General features: G+C 43.0%; 1 protein-coding gene across 1 annotated transcript in view; it reads right to left on the bottom strand.

The window, feature by feature from the left end:
• Positions 1 to 21,175, bottom strand: part of KIAA0930 (KIAA0930 ortholog) — a 73,537-nt gene that overhangs the window by 8,355 nt on the left and 44,007 nt on the right. The window contains exons 3-8 of the mRNA XM_026864458.1: positions 8,353 to 8,460; positions 6,996 to 7,073; positions 4,148 to 4,249; positions 3,578 to 3,718; positions 1,432 to 1,649; positions 437 to 441 (exon numbers count right to left, since the gene is read on the bottom strand). Coding sequence (XP_026720259.1) covers positions 437 to 441; positions 1,432 to 1,649; positions 3,578 to 3,718; positions 4,148 to 4,249; positions 6,996 to 7,073; positions 8,353 to 8,460 — 652 coding nt within the window. The remainder of the gene's footprint in view (positions 1 to 436; positions 442 to 1,431; positions 1,650 to 3,577; positions 3,719 to 4,147; positions 4,250 to 6,995; positions 7,074 to 8,352; positions 8,461 to 21,175) is intronic.

Here is a 21,175-nt window from a genome sequence, read left to right as displayed (position 1 = left end):
CAGTAGGTGCTCTTGAGTAAACCACAATTATAGTCAACTGTAGCTATTTCAGAAAGAATTGAAATCCAGTGTTTATCTGCTGGTTTTGCCAGAAATATTTTAATAGTTTCATTTCAAACGGGAAAAAAAAATAGGGATAACTGCTTTGCTAATGAAGATGAGCAATTTCTCTCTCATCCTTCCTTCTTCACACAGTTAATTCAACGATCCCGTAACTCTCCCTGAGATGACACCTGATATTGCTCGTATCTGTCCATACAAATAGGGAGGGAGGTGACATGGGAGTGAGGATGGTGTTGCGCTGCAGAACACTCTGTGTTGTCCCTCTACTGTTAATGTTAAAAGCCAAACCAGGAGAAGCATTCTACTACTCAGCTGATCCTTATTTAGTGCCCTTGTACTTGTCTCTATTTTTAATGCTGTAGCCATTACATACCACACCTGGAGGGAAAACCAGAAACAGACAAACCGCCATTAAAACCATTAGCAAAAAGCAGTGATAATACATTATCTGTTCTGACAGTTTCCAGTTGACACTGGAAGTCCTGGAGCCAAAAGCTCAGAAGTCCCTCTAGGCCTGATTTCTCCGGGCTGTATTGTAGAGAGCAAGCCCGAGCAGCTAACGAGCTCTCTGCTGGCAGCTCATTCTGCCTTTTAGGAAGCCAGAAACAAAAGTCACACAGCCTGCATGGAGACCTTTCGAAGCAGTCGTGCAGACCTTTGAACTACGCAGATTAGCTATGTTACACAGGAAACCAGACTGGAATCCCTCAGGAACTTCCCAGCCCGGGTCAGGACACGTCTGTGCGGGTAATTTGAAGATGTGTTGCCTAATCCCCAGTAACTAGGTAAAATGCCTGAATGGAAAACAAGGCTCAGGACTGAGTAAGGGACAAATCAGCTTCTACGGACTGATTCTATTGGTATTTTACTTTACAAATATAATTTGCGTTAAAATTAAGCACATGCATAAATATGGTACTGCACGTAGAACCATAATCTTTGCTTTAATATTATACAGGCTTCCCGTTGGCACTATTCCTCAGTGGCAAAATCTCCCAGCAGTATCATTTCCTGTGAGGTTTAGCAAGCATCCTACGTGAGATACAAATTCCACGTTTCTAGGTAAATCCCATCCTGTACAGAAATGGAATCTATTAATTTTCATAGAAAACAGGCAGAATCATCATTTTCCCTGGCATCAACACTGCTGTCGTTTCAACAAAACACACCTCCACAAGCATGAATCATCCAGTCATCTCTGTATTCAGTATTTGCTCAAGGGAAACTGCTGAAAATCCATCTGCATATACTGAGTATAATCAAAATAGCCACGATCAAACCTAAACTCAGAACCTTGATGTGGGATAATCCCAGCTTCAGTCCGTCCACCTGCTTTGGAATAAAATGTGTCCATGCTTAACTGTAGGTCAGTATTTCTGTCTGCTACTTACTCTCTCATGCACTGGGGAGTCTGGATTTGAATCTTCTTCTGTCCCATATGGTGAAGTGTCACCAGTAGAAACTCTACTCACTGCCATCTCCGCGTGTCCTTTCCCTTGTGGCCCTTTCATTCGGACGAACTCCATGTTGTTATATTTATAAAAGCCAAAAGACATTCTTTGAGCCATCTTAGCTGCAACACTCACCTACAAGACAGGAAAGAATAAAAAAAAAAAAATCACGTAGTATCATCGCCGTGTTTCAAAATACTGATGTTCTCTGGAAGCTGTTATCTCAGAATGTCCAAACCATAGTGGACAATGATCATTATCTTCTTAAGAAGCATTTAAAGCCACAATGTGAAGCGATGTCCAAAAGAGAAGCAATTTTACAGATACAAAACCAGAGGCTTACAGAAAAATCAACTCCTTCAGCTATCCAAAAGACAGAGTTACCCCAATGGCACGCTGAGATAAAACAAAAGGTTTTTATCCAGACCCACACAACATGGCACAGCAGAGCACGAGCAGGCACGTGCACAACTCAACAGAACCTGTACAGGGACACCTGTTGAGTCCAAAAAGCAGCAGACACACACACACACACACACGAGATGCTTCAAACTGACAAAGCACACTGCACAATTCTGGCTCTACTTTGTGGCAAGTCAGCCTGGACATTTGTGTGTCCACTCTGTCAAGGCCAAAGCAAAAAGCAACACAACACCCCCCCATGCACAACTAACCTGGGTTGCACTTCTCACCGCAAAACCCTGACAGCTTTTGAACCCTCCCAACAGACAGAAGGGCTCAATTTCCAGTTAACACAACTGAACTGAAAACTGAACTGAGAACTGAAAAAAGGAACAGACCAACATGAAAACAGTCAAGGTTTTGCCAAGCAAAGTAAGTAGGATTTAGCCTTAAATTTAAGTGGTTTATCACAACTTCCAGCAGTTTTATCACCTGAAAGGGCCAAGATGCTCATTCTGTAACACAACTCGTATTTTACTAAGAATTAATAGACACAACTGAAATCACATAACCTTCAAAAGCATAGAGAGATTGCTTCTGTCCTGTGAAAAGAATGGTCCAATTTCAAGTTTTGCCTTCAGCCATAATTATTTGAAGCGCTAACAATTTTATTTCATCTACCAAAACAATATAAAATAGCTGTGTGGTCAAACAAGACATTCCTAGGATATGAGGTGACTTTACTACAGCAAATCTTGTTTTTCAACTCCAGGGCTTTTTTCTTATGTTGTCTTCAGTGATTCTGCATTCCCATGTATTTTAATAACCCACTTGCTGATCGTGAGAGACACACAATAATGGTGGGAGAGAGGAACAATTTCAGTTTTACGGTCTCTCAGAAAACTGCTAGAAGAGTATAACCACTGACATTTAAAACAAGGAGAAGGGATATTGTCCAGGGCCTCTCCTGACAAGGGCAGGAACAAAGGGAATGGAAGTTTACAGTCACAGTAAATATTGTGGGTTTTTTTTTTTTTGTTTTTAAAACATCTCAGGACTCTCTTCATAACAAACTGAGAAATTTATTGGCTCTTGCACACTCTTGACTTCAGCACTAAGTACTGAATTTGAAGCTGAAAGCACTAGCATTTTGTGTTTCTGTAGGAAAGCAAAGAAAGCTGCTGTCTGGGGCAGTGAAACTACAGTGATCTTTTGAAAATGGCCGTGAGTACAACACACACTGAAGAAAAACGTGGTTTACACAAAGCAAAGTAGTCACTGGAGTTTAAGGTCTCCCTGTAAAACATGCCTTCTCTGAAGTAACTAGAAATATCTGTGACCTCTCAAGAAAATGAAGGGGCTCCCAAAACTCTGTTACTGAGATCCATTCCTGTGTCATGCTCTTGAGTACTTATACACATCTCTCCTTTTGGCAAACACCAGAGTAAGGTATCCTGATCTGAATCCTCTCAGCTGTCTGAGCCACAAGCATTAGCTTTCAGGTAAATTTCAAAGCAAAAAAAAAAAAAAAAAAGAAAAAAAAAGACAGACTATGATGCAGATGATCTAACCAGACAAAAAGCTCACAGCCTCAGCAGCAAAGAAAAACTGTGTCTGAGTATTGTGGTTGCAAAGGATGCTGTTTTTCAGAAGCACCTTACCCTGTTGTCATAGACCTTCTTGAGCGCTTCATAGCGGATGGACCCCTGAAAAATCACCCCTTGGAAGGTGTTGCTTTTGTCACTGGCCACCAGCTCCACACAGACCATTTCTCCTTCTCCCACAGTCATGTCACTGAAAACCTGCCAAAGGTGCAAGATGAAACACTTCAAGGCAAACTGCAGCTGTTGAAGTTTAAATGTATTTGGATTCCCACGACTCTCCTCAGGCCCGAGGCAGTTTCAATGTAAATGGCAGAGAGCAAGGGAGCTGTAGGCTCCACCTCAGCCTTTCAAAAAACCAGACTTCAGGCACTGCACACTGCAAATCACGTGCTGGGATAAGCAGCTCTCACATCAGCCTGTCTTCTTTTAGCCCATCATAAAGAGAGATGCCAAAATCCAGCTTTAAGCTCAGATTTCAAACATTAAAGAAAGAGGAAGGTCAAGTAAAATCTACTAGAAGATAACCCTCAATTAGCCAAGAACATTTCTTCAAAAGGTAAAAGGCAACAGCTAATCAGGACATAAGACCAGAATAGGACAAAACTGCTGCTGCAACAAGGAACTCACCTCTTCAAAACTGTCAATCATGAAGAATATGTTGGGGTAGCTGATCTTTGACTCCTCTCCTTTGCTGTCCATGGGGTGTTTGCTAGGAGATGCAAACACTTGCTGAGAAATATATGGGGGAGAAAAAAATAAAAATAGAATACATCTTCTCAGTTAAATGTGCTCAGGAACGGAGGCACTGAATACAAGACAAGCAAGACCAAAACACCACAGTCCAACACTGCTCAGCCAGCCAACATTTTCACTTAGGCTCGAGATACCCTGCAGGCAAAGTGGAGCTGGTTTCTCGCTACAGCCCGTTCCACAATGATGACACCACTTGTGAAATCCTGGAGTTCTCACATGCAAGTTATCAAATACTAGTTGCTCCACAGTAAATGTCCCTGTGTGCACCTGCCCTCTCACCACCCTGTGCTGCAGCTAAGGCATCCTCCTTTTCATTGACAGAGAAAACCACCCTGAGCTGCCTTTAAGTCACTGCAATGCGCTGCAAAGTAAAAGCACACGCAGCAAGAAAGTGACCCCGGAGTAGCTGACCTAACACTATTTGCTTGTACAGTTAATTTTGTTGTTATTGTTTGCTTAGTACCAGGGCAAGATCAGCATCCCTCAGTAAGGGGAAGCACGGCCCTCAGGAGGACAAGCGCTTGATTTCTCATCCTCATCTTCTGCTTGTGTTTCTGTCTCTACCCACCGTGCTTCCTCTTGCACTGCTCCTCCCTCTGAAGCAGTTCCTAAACTCCTTTGGTCACTTCACTCCTCAAAACAACCTCTGTTTAAATAGCTAAAGGCTTTAGATTTTATCATTCCAACAAGATTAGCAAGCAGGTAAGGAGGGAGAAGAATTCATACCAAGTAGCCTTCTTTGCTTCCACCTGTGTTCACAAACAAAGCTTTGAATTAAAGAACCCTGAAATCTTAGCCCTCTGTGAATGTGCTGAAAGCTCTGACTCTGCCCAGATTGTCAGGCTGGTGATACTCCTGCTACAAACCATCCGACGTGAAACGTGACTAAGGGTAGGGTATTAGATATTCATGAGAGGGTTGCTTTTCCTTATTTGTACTTATGAAGTTTATTTAAATACAGATTATTAAAAAGAAAGGTTGTTTCATGACAAGAAACAGCAGTAGGAAGTAACAAGACTCCTCAAAGACGGCACTTGCACCGATGCCTGAAACAAGGACATCTTCCAGGCATCCTTGTTCTCATGCCATCCACTGTAAAGCAAAAAAAAAAAACAAACCACCCTCAAACTCATCGCCAGTCAGACACACTTGAGGAAAATAGAATTTGTAGAGATCTTACTGTCAAGCCAGCAGAGAATCAATGTAGTCTGCAAAATAATTCAGGGGAAAGTCAGCCTTTTTTACACTGGTTTTGTGCCTCGGGTACTCTACCGGTATGAACACGGTGGCTTTGTTATGGGTCTACCTACCCAACATCTGGCTGCACACTGACAGGATAATGTATACAAAACCCAGAAACAAGGTAAAGCAAGAACCACCAGGGCAGTAATAACAGAGATCCAAAAAAGTTGGCTTTTGTTTGTTTAAAACTAAGGGCCTCACTGGTGCACGTTACAATGAAGTGCCCTGCTGTTTTCCAGGGTAGATAGAATTGCCCTCCCTCCCTCTCCATAGATCAGCTTCATGATGTTGAAATGGTATTAGTATGTACTGGTAAGTTTTAAGGTGTTTCTCCTAGAAAAGGGGAGACAAAAATTTATAAGCAGGCCCATGGTACGAGCCTCTAGGAAGGAGGAACAGAAACCCCACCCCCCCCCAATTCTGAACACTGCTCTCATGTGGTGAGGGCAGGTCCCTCATCCTCATCTTCCCAGGTTTCAAACCTGCAAGTAATAGTTACAGATTTTTCTCCAAAGAATTTTGCAGAAGTTGACTGGGGGTGAAATTTAGACGAATAAACAGTAGAAAAAGCAATGAGAAATAAAAGGCTTACATCAGTGGTGTAACGTGGTGTCTCAGCACCCCAGAAGAAGGGAATTATGCACCTAACTAATGCAAATGACAAATACAGTAATCAGCGTTGCCAGGTTTGTTTGCAAGCAAAGCAACAACTGTTTTAAAACGGTAAAACAAAATTAAAGGATTAAAGAGCATTGGTTTATTGTCAGTAAAGCCATGCAAGCAGCTGAATGAGCTAAATGAATGGAAATGCCTTGGAGAAACAGCCTTTTAAAAGCAACAGGGGTGTTTTAAAGCAGCATTTCTGCCAACTAGGAGAAGTTGTGGCAAGATCTGCTGGAACGTGAGTGAAGAAGTCTGGGGTTTCTTGTTCCCATGCCCTCCATGCTTATTAGTCAGTCTCTTCCACTGTGCTAAAAGCCTAGATTAACTGTATGCTGCACGTGAGCAAGTGATAAAAGCCTTTGGGGTGGAAATGGAAGGAACAGACAGTTTAGGAGAGAAAACAATAAAAAGATAAATTGGTAATCAGTAAATTATCTACTATTTAATAGTGCTACATTACAGATTTTCCCTGAAGGCTTCTCATAACTCGGGTCTCATACCATTTCAGGTTTACCCTCAGATTGGGTATACTTCCCCCTCAGCACCCCCCCACCCAAATCCAGTAGGCAAAGACAGAGATCTCGAAAGCATGCAGAGGTCTTTACAATTTTTTTGAGAGGGGCTATAAAGGACATTTAGATCTCACACTGAGAGGAGTGGCAGGCAATGTCACTAGACAAAGATCTGAGATGCTTCACCAGGGCACACCTGTCAGAGCACAGCCTGAGAACCACTGCCCTGGTTTTGATACAGTCTTTAGGGTTAGATAATACTGGATGCCATTCTCTTATCCAGAGTAATAAGAGGGTAATCTCACCTGAGATTTCTTTTTGTGAATGTGAATATCTCCTCCATCAGAGCGCGTGCACACAGCACATGTCACCACATAATCCAGCTGAACCCGGGGACCAGATAGAGGAAATAAAGGTTTAGAGTTAGAAAACCAAAACATTGACATGCACGAAGCAGAACACAGTCCATCTTAATTTTTTTTTAGCAGTCTGGTTAAAAAGTAAGATGTTTCAGTATTGCTGTTTTCTTTATTCTCTTTACTGTGCTGAAACGACAATTTTCAAGCCCATGTTTGTTTATTATCTCAGAGATGCTGAGATCTTTTGCACAGATGCTTGCTGAGGTGCAAAACCTATGAGTAAAAAAACCTCCTGTCAATATTGTTTAACACTAGCTTACTGGTCAGCTGGGGGAATAAGCACAGCACACGGACACAAGCACATTTTAAGGTAAAATGGAAACACTAAATGAGCACAAGCAACACGTTACAGAGGTCAGAAACCATGACCGCAGCCTGCCAAACAACCTGAAAAACTTCTAAGGAGCAAGCGTGACAGTTCTGGACAGCAATGCCCAGCTATAACAGCATCTCTGAATTCTGACTGTAGCAAACAGAGTCTGGTTTTATTCAGCATCAAATAAAGGCAGAAACTGCTCTCTGCAGAGAAAAAAAGTTCTGCAACGAGACTTTGGGGAGGAAGGAGAGAGAATGAAAACAATTTATTTTCCAGGATGTGTGCAATAAGCCAGCGGTCTCTCATTCCGAGATCACCATCAACAAAACTTAAGGGATCTCAAATGACTGTAGTAATGTTCAGCTTTCCTAAGCACCAGTGTAACATATGCAATAACTAAACAACCTATGAGTTGATTAAAGAAATAATTTGTGCTAGCTTCATGTTTCCACTACCAAAAAAAAAAAAAATTTACTAAAATTCTGATGTCAAGAGCAGCAAAGTCCCAGTGCAGTATACACAACACCTTTACCTCATTTCTACTTAGCAGTTCCCTCTCCCAGCTGTACCAGTATTGTGAACTCTGCTTGTCTAACAGCCTCGTTCACTCTCAAAAACTATTAAACCTGACAAAGCCTTCCATTTTGTAAAACTTTGTTACAGAGCATAAAACTTCAGCCCAGCTTCGCTGGATGTATTTAAAGTTTTTTTTTGAGGAAAGCTATCAGGATACTGCTGAAAAATAATCAACAACTCAGTTTATGTTCATTTAGATTCTGAAAGGCAAAATTAAAACCATACTTTCTTGCTATCCTTCAGAAGTGTTCAAATCCCCCAAGCTAGGGAGGGAAGCGGACAGATCAAAGCCTGCCCTGAAACCTCTCTAGCACAAACAGCCCATGAAATTTAGCTAAGGACCACGGTTACCTTCTGTAAGATGAGGTTCAAGTAGACACTCTCTTCCCAGTCAATGTCGGGGTCTCCCAGGCCAGGAAGCTTCTTAGAATCTCTCCGGTAAACTTCAACTTCAACCTGCTGAGAAAATATCACAGCTCCTTGAAAAATATGACCTAGAAGGTACCTGTATGCATCCATAAAACTGACACCAGAAGCTGCCTGCTGCGTAGCTTCCTGCTGTATTTTTCTGTCGGGACCAGGTTCTGCTGATTGTGGAAGGCTCTGCACAGAAGTGAAGCTGGGGGGACACAGCACACAAAGAACAGGTGAGAAAAGCAGGTGTGTGCAGGGCAATCTCAGCAGCTTTATTTATTCCTTACAACTGGTATGTTTTAGCAAATATGAAATTAATAAAATCAGGGATACACACACACATAAGTATTTCTCTTAATACAATCCCTCAGAATCAAACACGTCACCAGACCAACGCTCAACACCGCCTAGCCAGGAGCTGCTGCTTTGTTCCCCACTGGGGTGGGAGTATTCTGAGAAGATGAAGTCCACTAATTAATGCCTCACAGATGACATTTTGGTAACCCCTCTCCTAAAGGTTTCACATTGATAGCACTGATTGGACTCAACCACACGTGAGACTTTCAGCTGTACTAAACACAAGCAAATGAAAAATCCCAAATAATCTCAGAAGGCAGAAACAACTCTACCAACAAGTGAAACAGCTGAGATAACAAATCTAAATTCTAACAAAGTGAAACAGCTGAGATAAATATAAAACTTGAGTTGATGTAGTACAGAGAGTTGAACAGCAGTTGGACACTTAAAAAAAAAAAAATCTGCAGCACAGCTTAATCTCTGAACCGGTGTGTGATAAAAACCAGGGTGACAAGTAGCACACTTAAGGGACGTCAGAGCTACCACGGTCTTGACAGAATAACTGGACAAGCACTTATTTCTCTTTGTTTGCCAAATATCTTTTTTTTTTGTTAACACAGTAACATACCTTAACAGATGTTTAAGAAATATTTGGAATACTGTGACCAGTTGACACAGCTGTAAACAGGGCGATTCATTAACCTTTTTTTTTTTTTTTTCTTTGGACTGGGCAGAGAAAGAAGGGTAGAGCTTATTTGTTAGAAAACAGATTGTCACAGAAGTCAGAATATGTGGATGACATCAAATGGAGGAAGATTAAGCCTTATAGTAACTGTGCATTTATTTCAGCTACAAGCTACATTCAGCCACATTTATTAAAATACAAGACCAAAATACAGCGAAGGAGAGTGAAAGAGCACAGTATTTCAGGATTGACACTATCATCAGATACTATGAAAGACAAATGGACTGGGTTTTAGCACTGATTTTTTAACTTACATGTATTTTTTAAAAAACACCCGGAGACTCACACATCATAGAATTCGTTTTATTTCTTCTGAAGCTCCTAACCATCCATTTTTCTATTAGCAATATAATCGCACAAAATAATGAGAGTTACTGTAAAAAACTATTTCCCTCAGTTGCTCATGTCTTAATCTATTTCAAATTTATCTCCAAACAAAGGTGATACTTGGACTTTTGTGCCTGAAAGCACAGAACCATCACATTCACAAGATTCCAGAAATACCCTGTGAAACAAAAGCCATCCTGTCTCTGAAGGAAAGAGAAGGAAAACACACACCAGCGTAAGCAAGACCATGTGCTCAGCAGAAACCACCTCAGTCTCTTTTTCCTCCGTATCTGTGGAGCCTCTATTTTAGTCCAGGCAGATTTTAATCATCTCTTAGCGATAAAGCTTAAACCTCCCTTTGCAGAAGTCAGCCACTAATTTTTTTCTGCTGGTGAAATTAATTCACACACTGAACTACTTCTCCCCAGCAACTACAAAGCCATTGCACAACAACTCTTCCCCAGAATGCCTCCCAAGCCTGTCACAGACAGAAAAAGGGCCTTTCTTTAATCACTTTTCCCCTAGACATTAACTTAGGGTGGGAATCCTGAGTGGCACAACCTGTGGGTTAGGGCACGGGGGGTCACCGTGAATCATGCTGTTCCCTGAGCCAAGTGCTCAAGCCACGCTGTATTCCAAAATAAATTAATTTAGGGAGCTTAAGGAATTCAAATTTTTTGCCAGGCAATAAACTGCACAGGGTACAGATCTCTGTTCAACAGGTCAAACCAGGCAGGACAGGGCTGACCTCTTCCCAGAGAAAAAGGAGCTGTCAGCAGCCAGAAGCAACAGAAAGAAAACCTTAGAAAGACAGAAAATGGGTTTCCAAATGCTCTCCCCGGCGATGGCATCTGCCGGGTGTGTTTTGCAGCTCCTACTCATGCCCAACTAAGTGTCTTTGGTGAACATCAGGCAAACAAACCAGCTCTACCCAGCACTGGGGCAGCGGTTATGCCAAGAAGCCAACATTTGCTGCAGCAGCCTGTGGGTTTGGATGCTTTACTTTCCACACCAGCAAAGGATCCACTTTATAAAAGACGAGGAGCCCTCGCCAGGGTGCTGTAAGGAGCAGCACCGCTCCCCATCTCACTGGTAACGTGCTTTGTGGTGCAGGCACCCAAATTACAAGTCACAAAAAAAAAAAAAAAATCTCACCTCTTCTCTGATAAACACCTCTAACCGCAACAGCTCTGTTACTCATTTCTAAACAATTCATCCAGAAACAGCGAAAAAGCATCCACAAGGCATCTCAGCATAAAGCAAAGTGCTAAATCTGGGTTGGCCAAAACAAACATTTTCCAGGAGCTCAATTTCCCCTGCAAGTGCCATAGCTCACAGATTCATCTCAGCTACCCTCTACTGCCACGGTGCTTGACGTGAAGGTGGCCACACGATATTACGTGAAATAAATCAACAGGCTCAGTTCAACTCGTAGAAAATGATCCCACCATCACTGGCATGCCGTGGAGACTCAGGCAGGGCCAAGGATGTAGGAGAGATTGGGGCTGACTTCGCTCAGACCCTGCAGCCAGCCTTAGCCAATAAAGGAAGCATCTAAATCAATCAATAAAATTTTTTAAAAAAGAGAGAAAATTTTAAAAACCCACACAAAGAACTTTAAACACAAATTTTCACCATTCTATAAATCTTAATCGCTATTATTTAAAATCAGCAATCTAAATTTCTTGGCAGGCTGACCTAATATGTCCACGTCCCAAGGAAGCTTGCTCAGCATCTCTACGCTTGTCTTCCCGGTACGATGTGCAAACAGCATATATGCCAAGAACATAAAATCAAGACCTGAAGCCTCAGAAAGCCCCATTACCCAGGCTCCTTATGTGCAAAAGAACTGCAGTTTTAACATCACATAAATACTGTGGAAGTAGCTACTGTAGCTGTCACCAAGGGATTTTCTTCATTTAAATCCCAACCCAAAAATCAAGGGGTGAGTACTAACCTTTGACACTTAAGCGAATCATTCCAAGTGAATGTAGGCATTTGGGATTGACAGCATGGGAAACACGAGACCCACATGGTCACTGTTCTGACCTCGAGGTGCTCAGACAGCAACAAATAGGAGCGTTGCCGAAAATCTCAATGAGTTCCCAGTAACAGAAACCACTAGGTGAGTTTAGGTAAGTCAGTACTGCCCAGTGCTGAGTGCAGGGCTTCCTAAATGAAGAGAAACACCTGCCTTACAGAGGTGTTGTCTTGTATTTACACAGACATCACTGAGTAAATGCAAACCTAATTCTTTTATTTTATATATATATATATATATATGAATGACAATATCTATAAATAAAAACCCATAAAATATAATTTCTTGGTAACCTCACACTTTTCGTCAGAACATGTTTTGTGATATTTGAGGCTTAATTCATGTTGGCATGTTTGGCCTTGCAGAGTTAAGAACGTGCTGGATTTCAGACAGCTGAGTCCTCCCAAGAAAACAAGCCTGTCTCAGCCAGGGATCCGGGAGACACTGGGTCTTTTTCCAGGTCTGCTGCTGATTCACTTGGCCATGCCTCACCTCTACGCTTGTTTATCTGGCTTTAGATTAGATGTGCTGCCTCGCAAGCGTGAACATTTATTACTAGAAAGAACTACCTAAATACTAATTATTTATTCCCAGTGAAATCCAAAAGCCAAGCTGCCTATTTCCTTCTTTCAGGTCAAGACGACCCTTCCAGTTTCAGCAAGCTGCAATCTCTGATGCCACCTTCCTAAAGTTTTCCTGGCGTTGCTGAGCTAAGGCTGTAAAGGAGAATTACATCAGCTAGGCTGACCTCCTGCGTGTCACAGGCATTTTACCCTGTTCCTTCTTCACAAAAGCCTGTTAATCACATTTGACTAGACAGTGCCTGGGAAAATACCTTATTTTGAGAACTCGTTCCAATGATTAATCACCCTCTTGGCTGAAAGTGTGCAACTTCATTTAATTCAGCTGCTTTCCTTTTGCCAGCCTCTGGTTCCTGCCATGCCCACTGACACTGTATTAAGAGGCTTTTTAATACTCAGAGTTTTGGTTTGGTTGGGTTTATTTTTTTGTTTGTTTGGGGTTTTTTTTGTGGGGCTTGTTTGTTTTTCTAATTTGTTAATCTTTCAGATAAACCAGACAAAATTCCTGGTCTCCGTGCCTCTCAGAGGGCACTTCTGCAGAACTTGGGTTCCTTTTCCACGCTCTGGGTGTTTCACCAGTACTGGACCCTTCTGGTACCAGCACAGCGCTGGTGTTCACACTCTTACTACTCCCTCAGGGTTGCAGTTTTTCGGCACAGCAACATGACTGCATGCTAAACAACTTGCACCCTGTGCCTCACCCGTCCTTCCCTGAGCCTGTGCATGCTCCTGGCACTCAAGTATTGAACTCCAGTAATAAATGGATCCACGTTTCCTAGGGATCAGGCTGGGCAGTCCGATGGTCATGCCCTCATAACTGATGCAGCACCAATGTGTGTCCTCTGCAAATCTGAATCCACTGTAATTTTATTATCCGAGTCGCCGAGCCCTGCAGAGCCCCCTTACAGATCCCTTCCCCTTGGCCAGCTCCATTTTACCACTCCTGCCAGCCAGGACCCCCACTATCAACCTGCTTTTCCTCAGCCTTTTTCCTTTTCCGTGCCTGGCAAAGGTTCTGGCTACCTTCTTGCACAGCGCTCTCGTACTAGAATGGTCCATCTCTGAGACTTCAGGGGCTTCTGTGCCACAACACTTGACACCAAGCTCCTGGAGAGCCTCACAGCTACTCCCATCTTAATTAATTATTTAAAGCTGTCATCAGGAGTTACTACCTGCACAAAAAGAACATTCTAAGTGCAAAGGAGCAAAGCCTCTATTAACACTGACGTATTTTATTCACAGAAACACGCCTTTTGGAGATGTATATATTATGGACTGGTTATCTTTACAAAAGAACTCAAGCCATACAGGATCTTCTACTGGAAGCCAATATAACACGTGTTAAGTTACATACTTTTAGAAAGCTGGAACATTTTTATCACAAAACCCAGAAAAATCCATCTAAGATCCCAGTTTAGGTTTAAAATCTTTGTGGTAAACTGGACACTTTTCCCACCATGGCTAATTGCTCCCCAAAACTTCCAGAATAAAATCACTCTTTTTAATTGATATTAATAATAGGAACATTGGGATATTTAGGTCCTTCCCCGCAAAAAACCCTCGCTCAGGAGGGAATTAATTCCATATAGTTTCCAAGTCATTAGAGCTGTTCGATGAAATCCGTGTGAACTGAAAATCACCTTGTTTGCACAGCTTGGCACATAAGCCTTTGAGAAGAAAATCTACAATCAAAATTGATCCAGGCTGTCAGCTGGGCAGCAGGTAAAGCACAGGGTAATAAGAACAGGGTTCAGAGGAAGCATTATTTTATCAGCATTCAGAAGTCATCCAAAGAAGCAGATGTCTGTTAAAAAGAAGTCTAATGAGATGACAGGTCTATCTAATAGTAGCACCACTTCTCAGGTTTTTTTCCAGACCACATTCACTACAAAACAGTAAAGGGGAAGGGGTTGAACATGAAGAGGCACAGGAAGAAGATGCAGTGAACAAAATTTAAGATTTTGTTCACAATGTGAGTTCAACGGGAAAATACTCCTACTGTTTCCACAGCCAGCTGCAACACAGAGACCGAAAACTGATGTTTAGGATTTTTGATTGACAGGTTTGGTTCAAAAGATCATGAAAAAAAAAGCAGCGAAAGAAAAATGTTTCTGTCAAAAACAGGTCCATCTTCTACAAAAGCAGAATTATCCCCCAGCGTGGGCTCACCAGTGCAGTTTTAAAAGCCCTCCTCAGAGTGCATCCAACTATTGTGAACCTAACAGCTTTCAACATTAGAAGCACCTTTCTCACATTTATCCAAGGATTTCTTTTTACGAGTCGCCCGTGTAGCAAAAAAAGCCATGATTCCAAAACGGTACCTGAAACACTAACCAAATTAAACGGTCTTTCTAAATTCACTGACCAAAGGAACTAGTGTCCTCCTCCCCCATCCTTCAGATCCACCCCCAACCACAGTCCGAAGTTTGTTCTGCATTTTTCTCGTGCATTATCCACCAGCCACTTGGTTTACTTCCACTTCAACAATCTCTTTTCAGCACTGAGGTAGCTTTAAGGAAACGGTATGACCCAGATGGACATTAAGAGAGCACAGTGGTGTTACCAGCAGCATAGCGTGTCTCCATTTTCCAGATGCTTTACTCTTGGACACCTGGTATTTTATAAGTCCACAGGCACTTCTTTAAGCACCTAATCACACAGCTGGGATTTTTGTGTAGGATCCAGTCCCCTCACCCCCAGCAACTAACCCTCCAGCAGTAGGGAACCAGACAGCTTTGGTACAGGTACTGATGGAGCTGTGACAGCCCGAGCCTGGCACAAGGCAGCAACCTGAGCCCTCAGGATTCCTTGTTCCGTTTTAGCAGCACCACTACCGCGGCGTGAAGGTGGAGGTAAGGAGTTACAGATGCCCACGTAGCCCATCCAGACCCTCCCCGAGCAGAAATATTGGCTCTCCAGGATTCAGGGCATCAGAAAAGCCCCTCTGTGCAGGTGAGATGCTCATCAGACTCATAGTTAATTAACACACACCACGCTTCACACAGCACAAGGCATTTAGTTCTAAGTTTGGACTGTGAAAGATTACGTTTTTACCTGTTTAAACAATCACAGTTAAATAAGTTTTTCTCTTAGGGGAATGAAAGATGTTTTTAAGAAAAAAAAAAAAAAAGGACAGAAAATAATTAAAGTACAACAAAGAAGTGGTGTTAAATGCTAGACATCAATGTCAGGACAAACAAAAATTAAATTATATTTAATTGCAATGTTAATGTAAATTCTAGTTATATTCCCAAGCTGGGCAGAGCATTAAAACCTCTTTTCTCTCTGGATCCTCTGAACACACAAGTAACTTGAAACACTTGATATAGCACCAGTAAAAACAGTTTATGGATGTGAAGGAGAAAGAATTTGTGACTACAGCAGCTTTTTATTGGAACCAACTAGTTAGACAGTGAGATCAAACTTTGGGGCAAAAGCAGTCATCTTTGGCTCCTTCCGCCATCAAAACAAATCTATTTTTCCCCAACCTACCCAAAGGCATCAATTCTCACTCCCAAACCTCAGCTCTCCAGTCTCTGAAAACACAGTACCTCCACTGGGTTCTCAAACCCAACATCCTCGTGGCCTTCCGCACCACCTCCACGACAAACGGCACCAAGGCTGTCATTGATACAAATGCAATTTGGAGGCAGCAATCAAGCTGTAATAAGCTACTAGAACGCTTAGAAGAGTCCAGAAAAAGGCATTAAGAGAAAAATGCAGGGTCTTGGAAATAAGTGGACCTCCATTAGAATGCAAATGATAAAGGGCATTCACTTTCTCTGTTTTACTTTCACTTCAGCTCTGAAACACTTCAAATCCCAGCAGGTTTGCTCCTAATAGTGTTAGCTAAAGGAAAAAAAAAATACATGCACACAACCTTATAATTTTCAGAGTAATATTTAATTTAAAGATGTAACAACCCTAAGTTTTGAATCAGCCTCACAAATGTTTCAAGCTAATTTAATACACTGGTGATAGCAAAAGGAAGAGTTATATTGACTTCTGCATCTAAAAACAACAAAAAAAAAAATTAAAGAATTAATCAATAAGCTCCATGACCATGAATTAATGCAGAACAGACTACCCTGGTCTGAACATTTTATGGTATTTTTACCAGCAGGTGTCAGGTCTGAGATTAGGAGATATTAGAACGTAAATTCAGTCTGAGCCAAAGCTACCCAGCACCAGGAGTGGGTTTGTGCACAGTGATTTCTGTTCCTCTTGCTCTTGGGGAGGGGGTGAAGGTAATTCATAAAAAAAAAAAATCATCGTGGAAAGTAAGACTGCTGCCTGAAACCCTGCAGCAATACAGATCTATGACAAATGCTGAAATCTTTGCAATGTCTCTGGCTTTAGCACCTCCTCCAGCTCATCGGAGCAAGGCTGGCTGCACAGAGACTGACCTGCCAAAAATCTGCCAGAAGCCATCCAAACCTTCCCTACAGCTCGGAGCTGCTGTCGCAACAGCGTTCGCTTCTCTGGGCCAAACCCCCCCACCTCCAGACCACCGAGACACGGGTCACTCCGTGCTTCCCTGCCTACGTACTGCAATGGATCAACATGATACAATTCAGAAGGAAAAGACGATATCCCAGGAGCTGCCAGGACTATTTGCAACAGAAATTGGGTGTTTCCTCAGGACAAGAAATCACCACCAACGGCACCGAGGTCACTAATCTCCAAAGACTTTGGCCTCACGTGTGTTTAACAAGCTGGGAGAAGCTGCAATGACCCAGCCCTGTATGTGAAGCAGTGTTTTTTCTGTTTTGGAACAGGCTGCCAAGAATCATTGTAGAATATACACCCGATAAGACAACATGAACTGATCCGACCAAGTCACCCATGAAAATCCATCTGCTCACTCATCCGCTCGGCATCGACAGACCTGTCTCTATTAAATGGGAAGAAAATCAAAGACGACTGGTATTACGGAGCATGCAGGGGAGCCCCGAGGGCAGGGTGCAGCCCCGGTCCTGTCACATAGAGAAGCTGCAGAAGGGACAATGACATTGGCAACAGATTAAGTTAGAAGCTCTCCCTAGAATATTTATATCCAAGATGATATTTAAGAGGGAACAACCGTATTTAACAATGCGACAACACGCTAAAATGAAACAGAAAAGATTCTTTCAGATGTCATAGGGAGCTTTCTTCTTAGGATGATGGCTACTGTAATTTTCACTGGCAGTTAACTGTGGAGGACAACGAGAAGAAAGCCCTCTAAAACAAAATTCCAGTTCCCTTTTCCTGGCTGCTATTAATTATTCAGAAGTTGCACCTGATCCTCATGGAACACACTCTGGAGCCCACATAAAGGCAGCATGATGCCCAGTAGCTATGGCAACTCGACACCCACCTTAGCTATAAAGCTGAAACAAAGCCCCCTGCAATAAAGCGACTGTAAATTGTTTTGTGCAAGAGGCAAAGTTCAGCTACAGACAAAACCATGCATTCTCTAAAAATTTCCTTCAATATTAACGACTTGGAATTCTCTCCCCACAACCACTTCGTATTAATCAACAGCCAAGCCAACAGAAAGAGCAGTAAATGATCTAAAAAGCTGACTAATTTCTAGCATCTGTGGATAAATCAGAACAGCAAGAAGGTATCTCAGACTCCAGTATCTTGCAGAGGTTCCTTCCAAGGTCCAAGTGGAACAAATTGTGTGCCCAGCAGCAGCTGCTCATCTTTTCCATGATGCAGTTACCCAGGAGAGTCTATTCATGTGGACTCCTTCTTCCGTTTGTTGGCACGAGAAATGGTGGGGGGCTGTAACTTCTGCTACTTATTCATGACCTGCAGGCGAGAAACTCTGCAGTCCAGATCATCCCAACAGGCAGAATTTACACCCTCCCTCTGCCAGCACCACACTGACATTTAGCTTCCCCGTTCAACTGGGAAGATTTACTGCAAATGCTACGTGTATTTGTGGGCAAGGACACGGGAAGGTGGGTTTAGATGGAGTAAGAGCCTTGGGGAATGGCACTGGATTATCCTCTTTCATCACCCAAGCTGCAGGATGGCTGACGACACGTGAAAGGTGTTGCTGCAACAGACACTGTCCCTACTCCAGCCCGTGCTAATCAGGAACTGGGGGTTCACTGGTGGCTACCAGCAAACCTGCTTTTGCAACTGAAACAATTTAAATAAACAATACACTCTGTTTTGTCACACTTACCTGTAAATAAAAGAAAACCATTCAAATCCAAATAACGCAGACTAGGTTCCAAGAATAGCCCCAATAATTCCTATCCTGAAGAAGTTGTGTTAGTTTAAATAAGCAGCTGAGCTTGTTGTAAAATATTTTCTCCCTTCCTGTCCTCTTTCTCACATCTCTTGTGTGCATTCAGGACTTCACCAGAGCAGCAATCATCTCATGTAATGTGGAATTACCAGACAGATGTTACTTGAGAGCAAACTGGCCACATGCATGAAAGACGTAATGGTGCATATAATGGGGAAAAAACCACCACCTCTGGTTGAAGAAGATGGGACTTGCAGAACTGAGTTCCTTCCCACTCATCTTCCAAACGCATTGGCCAACTTCAGACAAACGTGACAGAGGCCTCGTGGATGGCATCCTCATGCCCACGGGCAATCAGACACCTCCACCTTACTACTCTTGTTGAAGACGGGCCAGGGAAGCTCCGGGTTTTGTTTTTTTTTTTCCCCAGATTCCATTTGCTATGAGCCACCCACAGCACTGACTACCTTTTGCCTTGGTGGCAACTGAAAAGACAGAAAAGGCCTACACAGGTTAAAAGGGATGGGACACTGCTGGAGGGACACTGGGCGCAGAGAGGGGAGATGAGCTGCACTTTGGAAAGGCCCAGGGAATAGTGCAGGAATGGAGTCGCAGCAGATGAGAAAATGAAGCAAGATGTGTTAAAGGGGATTTTTAGAAGAGATCAGACATACCCTTGTGGATGGAAACTGCCTGTGAGGCAGCAAGGTGTGCTGGCTGCACCCAGAGCAGGGGGGGCACAGGGCCAGGGGGGGATTCTCCCCCTCTGCGAGACCCCCCTGCAGGGCTGGGTCCAGCTCTGGGGCACCAACAGCAGAAGGACATGGACCTGCTGGAGCGGGGCCAGAGGAGGCCACGGAGATGCTGGGGGGGGCTGGAGCCCCCCTGTGAGGACAGGCTGGGAGAGTTGGGGGTTTCAGCTGGAGAAGAGAAGGCTCCGGGGAGACCTTAGAGCGGCCCCCCCCAGGGCTGAAAGGGGCTGCAGGAAAGGGGGGGGACACTCATCATCAGGTGTGTAGGGATAGGATGAGGGGGAACAGTTTTAAACTGACAGAGGGGAGATTTAGATGAGACCCAAGGCAGAAATTCTCCCCTGTGAGGGGGTGAGGCCCTGGCACAGGTTGCCCAGAGAAGCTGTGGCTGCCCCCTCCCTGGAAGGGTTCAAGGCCGGGTTGGACGGGGCTTTGGGCAACCTGGGCTAGTGGAAGGTGGCCCTGCCCAGGGCAGGGGGTGGCACTGGATGGGCTTTCAGGTCCCTTCCAACCCAAACCAGTCTGGGATTCTGTGATTATTCTGCAACTCAGTTTATTTTGCCCTCTATATTTAATGGGAATTAAATTCTTGTCCACTGAAGCGAATGGCAAAATTCTCAGCAACCTCAGAGGAGCTGGGATTTCACCTCAAGGTTTTTCCACGAATTTTTAACTTACGCACACCTCAAGGTAAATTTGATGTTGGTGTATCTACAATAGCCTAGAGAGCAATGTTTAAAAACCAAGGCACACCATCGTAACTGTGATCAGATTCCAACAAGGAATAATTACATATAACATTCATTAATATGAAGATGCACCACACAGGACTTTTTCTTTTTGGACTAATTTGCTGGATTTATAGACCTATTTGCAGTCTATCACTAAAAGCCACAGACCTTGTAAGGTTTATTAGTCTTCATGCAAGAAATATATAAAGCAACAGTAACGATTATAAATAAGGTAATGAGTGCTGCGGAAGCTAACAACAAAACATGTGGTTCTAGAAAACATTTCTATTTGGACAAAAATACCAAGGGCAGGAAAATACTGCATTATAAAAATTCAATTTATGTTTTGCTGTCACTTAAAGATTCCACTTGCAATTATGAAACTGGACAGATGTATCTGAGAAAGACAGCCGTTACAAGGAGGATCATTAGCATGATTTGCATGATACGTACTATTATTTTTTTATTCCTGAGGATTGATATTGGTTAATGGGGTTAAAACAGGCAGCGATTTCACCATATTTGATAAGGTTCAGCATGGCTCCCAATCACTTGTTTAGCTTTTATCAGGCCAAGAGCTAGAAGTATGCTTTCTTTTCACAGTTAATTTGGGATTTTAAAGAGAGTAAAGATGACTAGGCTGACTGCTCTCCCTTCTAACCATCAAAAAGGACTTAAATCCTTAAGGGAGTAAGATGATCATGAACTAGATGGCTTAGGAACTTTTTCCTGTGCTAACCAAGAGCTTTTAGGGAGAAAGCCTCATACACCTGCGAAGGAGAGCAAGGCAGGGCTTTGTTTCTTGAACAAACCTCTGAGCAAGATATGCTAAAATTCTCATCTTGCACCACTTCGTTATACAACTCTGGCGCAGTGACGCTGAAGGGCTCAGGCTGGGGAGAGAAGAGGTGACTCTACCCCCAGCCCAGTTGACTCATCGCCTGTTCACTGAATAAGTGCAGTTGCAGTCTAAGCTCAAAACCAGCAGTCGACTCACAGGCAGCCTTTATGCCCTCCCATTTCTTTTCCTCTTGATACT

Source organism: Athene cunicularia (assembly GCF_003259725.1).
Source record: "Athene cunicularia isolate RWA chromosome 1 unlocalized genomic scaffold, athCun1 chr1_part2, whole genome shotgun sequence".
In the NCBI taxonomy this organism is placed as follows: domain Eukaryota; kingdom Metazoa; phylum Chordata; class Aves; order Strigiformes; family Strigidae; genus Athene; species Athene cunicularia.
Note: the sequence above shows the minus strand (reverse complement) of the source record. Positions and strands in the feature narration are given on the sequence as shown.